This window comes from Melospiza melodia, chromosome 1 (genome assembly GCF_035770615.1).
Source record: "Melospiza melodia melodia isolate bMelMel2 chromosome 1, bMelMel2.pri, whole genome shotgun sequence".
NCBI classification, from domain to species: domain Eukaryota; kingdom Metazoa; phylum Chordata; class Aves; order Passeriformes; family Passerellidae; genus Melospiza; species Melospiza melodia.
In genome coordinates, this window is record NC_086194.1 from 45,292,107 (window position 1) to 45,302,084 (window position 9,978).

The 9,978-nt window shown below is 40.7% G+C and overlaps 1 protein-coding gene across 2 annotated transcripts; it reads left to right on the forward strand.

Moving 5' to 3' along the window:
- Window positions 1-141: 141 nt before the first annotated feature.
- Window positions 142-8,648, forward strand: EIF1B (eukaryotic translation initiation factor 1B). 2 transcript variants are annotated; one of them, XR_010027750.1, is made up of 5 exons: window positions 142-428; window positions 2,581-2,744; window positions 3,451-3,552; window positions 4,129-4,314; window positions 5,679-8,648. XR_010027750.1 is itself a non-coding variant. In XM_063156355.1 (4 exons), exons 1-4 carry the CDS (start codon window positions 398-400, stop codon window positions 4,171-4,173), a joined length of 342 nt encoding a protein of 113 aa, XP_063012425.1. In that variant the 5' UTR covers window positions 142-397; the 3' UTR covers window positions 4,174-8,648. The 2 variants fall into 2 exon arrangements, 1 of the variants encoding a protein (XP_063012425.1); XM_063156355.1 differs by having other exon boundaries at window positions 4,129-8,648.
- The last annotated feature ends 1,330 nt before the right edge of the window (window positions 8,649-9,978 follow it).

Here is a 9,978-nt window from a genome sequence, read left to right on the forward strand (position 1 = left end):
GTCACGGGTGCACTCGGTGACCTCAGAGGTCTTTTCCGAACGAACCGACTCCGTGATTCCGCGCACCGGGCGGCTGCGGGGCCGTCACGCGCGGGACGCCATTTTGTGCGGAGAGCGGCGGGTGGCGCCCGTTGGCGGTGCTGAGGGGCGGTGCGGCCGAGGGGCGGGGGTCCGTCCCTCCCTTCACGTTTTATTTCCCTTTGCGCTTCCTTTTTTTTTCTTACTCCTTCCTTTCGCTCTCGCCCTCCGGTTCGGGCTCGCTCCCCGCGTCCCTCCGCTTTTGTTACCCCTCCCTCGCTCCCTGCCGCTCCCCGCCCCCGCGTGGCACTGCGGAGCCGGAGACGTGACCCGAGCGGACTCGCTTCCCCGCAGCTCCAGCCTCTCGCCGCAGAGTCGCATGTCCTCGATCCAGAACCTCCAATCCTTTGGTAAGAGCCGCCGGCACTCCGCCACCCCCGCAGCCGCTCCCTCGGCAAACCCACTCATCGCCCCCGGCCCCCTCGTCCTGCCCCCGGCCCCGCCGTCCTGCCTCCGCCTCCCGAGGGCCGCGGGCCCCCCGCCCTGCCGCGGTGACATTGAGCGGTGTCGCCGCGGAGCTCCGTGAGGCAGCGCCGGCCGCTCGTCCTTGTCCTCCCGCTCCGCCGGCCTCGGGACGTGCTCAGTGCGTGCGGCGAGGGCACCCCGGGCGGGAAGCTCAGCCCCTCGCTGCTCCCGAAGGAGGTGCTGCCATGTTCTCAGCTCTGACGCCCCTTATCAGGGGCTCGTATCCTCTGCTGAGGAAATAATTTCATCAGTTACAGTTCGTTTGCTGCCGCATCTTCTCCCCAGCAATGTCCCAAAGCGCTATGCAAGCCCTGCAAAGGTTATTGTTTCTATAGAGTGAGCTACGCAGATGGCAGATCGTTTCTCTCCTATCAGCGGGGAAGTTTAACCGTGCCGAGCCAGCGTTCTCCTCCTGCCTTATCTATAAGTAGCAGAAGTGAGCAAGTTAGCACTTCATACAATAGTCTCATGCTTTTGGTCACAGTTTGGACTCTAATCTTCTGCACGTATAAGCCATGTGAGAAGGTTACGTTCCGTCATGATTTGGGAGTCCACCCTGTGCTTAAGGAAGGTGCTGCCCAGAGGATTTGTTTAAAGGGATCCAATGTTGACACCTACAGTGCTAGCTTATTTCCAGCCTAGAGCCCTAAACTCTGCCAGGCTATCTTGGCTTATCTGCAGCCTAGAGTCCTGAACTCTGCCAAGTGATCCTCACGTCCAAGTCCTCTTTTTCTTTCACTTTTTCTTTCACTAAGATTTTCTATTAGTGTTTGAGCCACAAGCTCACAGGGAAAGCTTGTGGGCAATAGTAAAATTCAGCATGGTTTAACAAATTCCATAGTAAAGTTGATCTAGTCAAGGTTCCCAATGCTGTACTTGTTTCCTGTGGTGCTTGACTTCTCATTATGTTTTCAGTGTCTTTAATGCTCATGACATTCTTGTTTCTACAGGGATCTGCAGCTGAACTACTTTTTGTGCTTTCTGTTGCAGTTTTATCCATTTGGGGCATTTCTTTCTAGTGGATGGCAAAACTTGACCAGTGTTTTTAGAGCTGAGTTTTGAATGGAATTTTGGGAAATTGTAGCTTGCATGGCTATTGAACCTACATGGGCTCTTAAATATTGTTCTGATCAGTACAAAAAATTCCTTGTGATTATTCTTGAGAAGTAATAAAGTACTTCATGCTTTAAGGTTTTTTTTGGAGCTACTGATTAGGACATTTGTAGAGCTGTAAAATTTCTTGATTGAGTGTTAAGTATTTTTTGTGAAGTACAGAGTATAAGAAGTGTTAACCCAGAAGCCCCCTTCTTTCTAAATGTTTTTCTGTTTTGTCTCTTCAATAAATGCTAAGCTTGGAAGAATTTGAGAACTGACCTTTCTTTAGTCTAAGCCTAAATTAATTTTGTTACATTTCTTGACTAAAACTGCTGACTGGAGGAATTCTGGTTTACAGGAAACCTCTGATATCTGTTAGAGTGTATCTCTCTTTTATTTCTGTTAGTAGCCAAGAGTTACATCCATGGCTTAACATGCTGGAAGTGTGGTAGTTACCACAGTCTTTTGCTCTGGACCTGTAAGGAAGTGTCTGTTCTAGAGCTTTTCTATTTCTCTGTTCTTACCAGTTGATCTGATAAGAGATACAGTTGCTTTATTTCACTTTAAATGTTTGTGGCTGTCTAGAACTTATGTGCATTTGATGTTCTCTGAGGACCATGTTTTCAGGTTCAGGATTTACAGTTTGCAAGAAACAGTGAAGCAAACTGATACTGTAGCAGCAAATCATTCATAGCTGGGAAGGCATGGAAGAAACTGTGTGGTAGTTGAGAGGGCTGTCCTGAGTGTGTACTGTAATGACATTTTATACGGCTGTAGAAAAAGCACTTTGGTTGTAACAGTGTGTTTTTAAACAGGGATTAAACATCAAGATGATACCCTGAGTACAATAATAATATTCTGTGAAGTGAAAACCTTCCTCCTTAGTTTTGAACTTGGGTGTTTTCCTTTGTGGGAATTTCATGAGTCCCTTTCCTCCTGCAGACCCCTTTGCTGATGCAACAAAGGGCGACGACTTACTCCCGGCGGGGACTGAGGATTACATTCATATAAGGATCCAGCAACGGAACGGAAGAAAGACACTGACAACTGTTCAGGGCATCGCAGATGATTATGACAAGAAGAAACTTGTGAAAGCTTTCAAAAAGGTAAAGTTGCTGATTTGATTTGATAATGCTTATATGTAAAGGCATAAGATAGCTTTTAATACTAAGTAACAAAATATTTATTTCACTTCATTCTTTCCAGTGCACTGTTATATTCAAGTCACTTCTCTTTCTCAAAACACCTACCAGTGTCCAGTGACACTGATTTTGCTAAAAGGTTAAACATTTCTATAGGTTAAACATTTCTATCTTAACAAGAAGTAAAAAAAATTATTTTGAATGTTTCTTTTAAATTGCACAGATCTATGGCTTTGTTGATATGCAGGATAAAATCAGTTTAAAGTAGAGCTGATTTTTATTCCTGCCTCTGTTACAGCTGGGTCATTGCTCAAAATAGAGGCCTTTAGTTTTGCCAGGATAAAAATACTTATTTTAAAATAGTGTGGAGTTGAAAGGCTGTATCTTATGACTTTGTTTTTCACTCTTGCAATGACTGTTGGCCATTTCCTTCTGCACAGTAGCTAATCCTGTCATTGCCTGAATTTACCATCAGCAGTTTAGTTTGTGTATGTATGTGTCAGCAGATATATTCCATTTGCTCTCAGAGCCAGTAAAATTGATTTAACCTTTGCCTGGCTTGGCATCAAAATAGTAAGCAGCTTCTGAGACAAAGTTCTTCTGAAAAGACTGACTAAGCACAATCACAATGTACATCAGATGTCTTATAATATGGATGTTTTTCTCTTAGAAATTTGCTTGTAATGGTACTGTGATTGAGCATCCTGAATACGGTGAAGTTATCCAGCTGCAAGGTGACCAGAGGAAGAACATTTGCCAATTCCTCTTGGAGGTGAGGGACTGCAGATAAATATCTAAACCTCTCTGGAAGCAGGAGGGTGACAGGTGGTACTGATGCTAATTACCCAGCCAAAGATGGCCACTGTAGTTCTTTTGTGTTTTCAGCCAGAAAGTAAAATGACACTTGCAGTATGAGAGTAAGCTCTGGTAGGAATCAAAGCACTGTAGAGTGCCTTTGCACTGTTACAACACACCACTTGTTCTCTGGCAGCGCAACTTGAGCTCTGTGCTTGTAAAATCAAGTGTTCCATGCAAACCATAATCGTGAGATTGAAAACACTGCAGAGGAAAGAGGCAACTACTCTGATGCAAATGATAATGCAGAGTTGTTACACTGTCAAAGGATAAGTCCTAGGACTACAGAACAAATTAGATTTCTGATAAGATTTTGTTTAGTCAGTTGTTCTGCTTGGCCCAGAAACATTCTGTAAACTACAAAAATATTTCATTGAATGTATACACTGTATAGCAGTTTCTTTAATCAACGTGTAAGATTGTGATAACTTGATGTTGCTGTAATTGTCTCAGTATGTAATCTTTACTAAAACACATTGTTTCTCTCCTTTAGATTGGCATTGTCAAGGAAGAACAACTGAAAGTTCATGGTTTCTAATATACCTGTACTCTTATGAAGAACCCTGCAGTATTGGTCGTACCTATCCTGGCTCTTCTGTGAAAAATGAATCTTTGCAGTGAATGGACTTCCCCATTACCTGAACATTTACAATTTGATTTGCATGACTTCATGAAACAGGTGGTGTGTAGACTAGAAACACATAAGAAAACTTCAGTAAGATGGTATAGAAGACCCTTGTGAACTTTAACACATTTCCAATGGAAATGTATTAGTGATGATTGTTCAGTTTAGTACTCTCCACCTGAGTTAAATGTGTGAGTTTTATTCAAATAGTGTGTGTTGTTGCTTAAAAATAAAAGTTTATTAATATAATTTCTGGGATATTTGAAATGCTTTAGCCTAAGTTTTGAACTAGCACTGCAGCCTTGCTGAAGAATGGCTGAACTGCTTTGTGGCAAGTGTAGCTCACTGCTGTTTGGAGAAATTGGAAAATCTACATGATTAAGTACTAGCTGATTAATCAGTAGATGAGCTTGATGTGATGTTACCCTGTAGCTGTAAGACTAGAGCTTTAAAGCCTGTAGTGTAGGTGTACCTTAGTAGCATCATAATAAGACATCAGTTGTTTGCTGTCTAAGTAACTGGATCCTCTCTAAAATGTATTGCAGTGACTATGAGGTATTAGTATGAAGCAAAGTCGGGGTAAGGCAAGCTGAGCTCCTCAAGGCAAACATTTGGGCAGAAGTCCCAAAACATTTGAAGGAAGTGGATGGGATATTGTATCTCCTCTGTCGCTGAGTAGGGGAAAAAGACATTGTGTTGGCTTCTGCCATGAGTGTGCATTGAAAGTTGGCAAGCAGAGTGCTTGACTGAGCTGGTAGTGTTAGCTGCAGGAGCAGGGAAGGGAACGGGGTCTGCACTAACCTTCTCCCTGCTTTGAAAAGTTTTCCTAGGATTGGGGGTTGACACGGGAAGTTTTGTATTCGTGTTTGAGTGTTACTACAGAAAACTGATTTGGTTTACTTTTCTAGAAGGCAATTCTTTCAGCTTTACTGGAGGTTACAATAGATTTGTTTCACCATGCTTGTAAGCTAGTTTTAGTTAGCTGTAGTCATTAGCTATTCTACTTGTAGGATATGTCTTGTGAAGAATGACATTAATTCATTTGGTGAAACAAGCAGATGTTGTCTTCCTTTTGAGGTAGACATGGAAATTTTTTCTGAAACAATTCAGAACACACTGAGCTCCAAAACCATAACAATAGTGGGAAATGCTTAAAAAACTTGATGTGGTATCATGCATTTTTTGGAAAGAAAGAAAGAAAGAAAGACTTAGCAGTAGAGATATGTCTCTAATAACTTCGCCAGAAAAAAATATTAAATTGATAAAATAATTGTTTACTACCTAAGTAGTAAAGAATTAGAGAAAACTGTATTATTTAATATCACATGTACCTGTACTTTATTTCCTATTCATATTTGCCTTTCTAAATAGAAATGTTTCAATTTTAACTCATTTGAACTTTTTTTTTCTTTTTTTAGATTTTTGAGTTCAGAAATGAATCCTTAAGGCACTAGCAACAATTAGGGGAGCATTATGTGATGATTTCTTTCTCCGTCTGGTCTAGACAATTGCACTTGTAAAAATCTAGTCTCTCAATCTCCACAAATACTGCCTGATGTTACAGATCTTAACTGTTCCAGAGAAAGGATGCTCCAGAAGATGGTATACTGTTAAGGTGCAATACATTCAGGAGGAGGAAATGCCTCATGCAAAGCATAAAATACCCACATACCAAATGGAAATCCAAAAATAAATCTTATGCAAGTCTTGTAGATGAGCAGAATAAAGTCATTCTAGTGCAAGTTTACCTAGTATTGATTCTTAACTGCTGAAGTAATCAATCTTTTGGGGGTACATAGCAATTAGTGTTTTTCATTTTATTACATGCCAGAAAAACTGATGTTCTCATTTAAAGCTTGTTCTCCTGCTCAAGAGGAAAAACAAGCAGTATCTTCTGTTTCACTGGTATTATACAAGTACTTCTAGTGGGCTCAGAACTGAAGATTAACAAATGACTCGCAGGTCTCGTGTTACTGAGTCAGTCTTCATTTCAGATGGCATTCCATTAACTTTTACTACCTAAGCTTTTGAGTCATTTCTCCACAGTCATTCTGCTTGAAACAAATAAGAAAAATCTTTGATTTTCTTCCTCCTCATTTAAAAATCCTTTCTATGGAAGGAACCTTGCAGTTGATAGGTGGGTTGGGTGGAGATGCTCATGTTTTGACCTTTGAAGGGCAAAATTATAAGGAGATGGAATAAGACGTAACACATTTGAAGTTTTAAAGAGGTGAGATTTGTTGTGGCAACAAACCAGTTGAACTTTGTAGAAGGAAAGCAGAAGTTTTTGTCCATGGGTGTTTTAAACTGAAGCAGCATTTCTAAGACTGTAATTAGCCTTGGTACAAGCCCAAACCTCTTTGTATGTTCTAGTTGAAAACCTTCGACAATATAATGTTTTGTCATCTTACTCTGAAACTTCTTTGTCAAAGCTAAACTTATTTGGAATACATATCTATGTTTTAAAAATGCTGAAAATTAAGGCTTTGGAAAAGGACTTGTTAAAATGCTGCCACAGAACTCTGTTTTCAGAATGAAGGTACATTTCAATCTTTTCATCTATTTGAAAATAGGTTAAAAAATGTTGAAGGATGTGGCCCATAATTGCCAAGGCAGTAAAAATGAGCTTATGATAGAAAACTCTTTTGAAGTCCACTAGTAGGACTTGAGGCTGGCCAAGCTCAGACTGCAAAAAATGAAGGCTTTTTGTTGGAATGTTGTGAAGTGTGCATTCTTCAGACCTACCAACCAAGATTGCCTTCTTAGCGATACTTAGGCTTCATCTCAAGGTGTTACTGGATGTAGAAGCTTGTTTTGAATTCACAGCCTTGTGCATAGTTTTATTAGGCTGTTCTAGCTGACTCTGAGCTGATACCTTGGAGTAAGGTGTTGCATAAATAAATTCACTAATTTGTCTGTTCTGAGTCTGCATCTACTTAATGCAGCTATGAGCCCAAATGCCATTGGAAGTTCTTGTTTGTAGAATATGAGATTTAGTAATTTAAGTTTGTAAGATGCCTACTTCCTCTCCCTGTGTGAGCTATCAGGCCCTTGACTGTCACCTATGGACTTCTAAATCTGACTGTGTCTCAGAGATTAGCATGAGGAGTACAAATATGGGCAGATAATTCTTGAGTGGAGAAACCTCTGAAAAGAGGAGGGCCTGGGCTGTGTGTGCATGCTATTCATTGCTTCAGTGGCTTTGCTTGAACCTTTATTCCTGAATTCCATTTTTGCACAGCCTAAATGAGTAATGTTTTGTTTTGGAGAGCTTCTTTGGAGGAGGAAGAGGGAGCTAGTATAAAAAGCTGTCTTAGGAAATATGTTTATATCTGAAGTTGGTTTTCATTAACTTAGATTCCTGGACTGGAAGAGCTCTGTAACGTTGTTTCTCTGTATCTTTAAAAATCCTAGTTAAACGTCCTTGGAAGTCTGACTTAAGGCTCTAAATACATCTAAAGCCATTATAAAACTCTAAAATGCAAAGTCATTGAAGCTTAAGTTTCAAATATTTGAAATAACAATTAGGCAGAACTCATTTTTTCCTATACTGCCATTCTGCTTATACTTGGTATGTAGTTGCCCTGAAGATGCCTGTGTTATTTACAGCCAGACAGTAATCAGATATCCCTGCTGTAATGGCATACCCTGTTTGTAGGTTTTTTTAAATTTTATCTGATGTGCTGCACTCTTACAGGCTGTACCACTCTAATTTTGCAGTATAGGACAGATGTACCTGTACTGACAGAGTTCCAGTCAGCAATTAATTCCTTCATCCTTCTGCAAGGCTCTAGTGTACAGGATCCATGTGTTACATCTTTAAGTGGTCAGTAATTCCTCACACTATGTGAAAATGTATACAAGATCAATATTTAGCCTGTTAAAGGAGGGGGAGGTGTTTTCTACAGCTGACTGTGAGACACAGTAAGAGTTACTGTCCCTTGTATCTGTTCAGTGTTGCTCAGTGTCACTGAGCATTCCTCTAAGTAATGTACTGCTGCCACTGGGGAGATGGAAGTGGGCTTAGAGCGTTGTGTGTATTTAAGCACTATGACTTTCTGCATCCATACTCAGTCAGGAATCTGTCCCCTGAGCATGGCAACATGAAGGTTGTTTTCCAGTTGCCAGATCAAAAGCTCTTGAGATCATTAAGAGAAAAATGGCATAGTTGTTTTATGTTTGCTGTATAGATGTTTCATGCCTACTGTTTCCCATTTAGATTAAAAATACAAAAATAATCTCAAAAGAGGATTTGTACTTGGCTTGCCTGTTTTATGTTTGCTATGTGCCTGTTATTGATCTCGTAATGAAAAAGTCTTAACCTGTATTGCAGTATTGCTACAGAGCTGAGACAACAAAGTCTTTTACAATAAAGTGTTCCAGTGTTATTTGATGTATGCTTTTCTAAAACAAATGGAATTTTATGCTGTTTTTAAGGAGGATTATATTTTTTTGGTGAAGATAAACATAATTTAATAGAGATGTGTGTGATCCTCTTGTAAAATCAGCTTTGATTTCATACAGAAATGTTACATTTCCTCCCTTAAATTTCTAACATAATCTGTGACTTGAAAATACTGTGACTTGTCCTGTAATATTATGGCTCTAAAACAAAATGATTGGCTTGAGGTCTAAAACTTTGGGTAGAAGAGGATCCCTGGTTGGTCTAATTTCTTGAATAAGCAAAATGCATAGTATTTTAGAACAGAGCCAGAAATGTGCTCAAATTTGGTTTCAGCTCTTTTAGAATATCTTGCATCTGTGAAATTTGACAGCACATTTCTGAAATGAATTTGGGGCCTGATTAAAAGGACTTGTGTATACAATAAATGGGGTTATTTTTATTATTCTCTTTATTTTTATTTACAGCCCATTTTTGCTGTGATTATGCAAAAAAAGAAAAAAAGATCAAACCCCAAATTAGAAAACCCACACAATGTATGATCCAGGCTCAGCTCTCCAAGTAGCTGAATTCAGCAGATGTGGTTCCAAGTGGAATGGTCTTGCTCCTCACTGAGAGGATTTAGCTCTCAGTGGTGTTTGTGGTCCCTCTCACCATCAGACAGGGGCACAGCTCTGCTCCTGCTGTACACTCAGACAAGCCTTGGGTGTCACAGGGAAGGGGTGGTACCAGGGCTGTTTAAATGGTTCTCTCACAAATGAAATGTTGCCCTTTTAGGTAGACCCAGCAAATTACAGAAATGCATTGATGTGTAATTGGACAGTAATTCTGGGGTAAGAAGGGTTAAAATGGTCTATTCCCAAGGATCCTGCTGGGAAGATCTATTGAAGAGCAGCCTCCATCACAGAGGAAGCAGCCTTTAGCTACTCTCTACCAGGGAAACTTCTGTGATGGGATGGCTCCTGGCTGCACCCAGGGAACAGCCTGAACAGACACTGGAGTGAGCACACCTGTAGTCGGTAACAGCGGGGAAAGACGGCCCTGCAGACTGGTACATGTCACCATCTGACAGTGTGTGACCTACACCTGCAACTGAGTGCACAGCTGGAGATGAATTTCAAGGTACAGAACAAAAACACTGTCCAGGTTCTTTTAGTAAATAGTAACCCATAAATTAATCCACACATTAGTTAAATTATGTGAGTATTCCATATGACTTCCTTACATGCAATATTGAGCAGAGTATTTTCTGTGCTTAAGTGCCTTTCCTTTCAGTAAGATTGTTGCAGTGATATGGAGAAACTTTCTGATTGTCC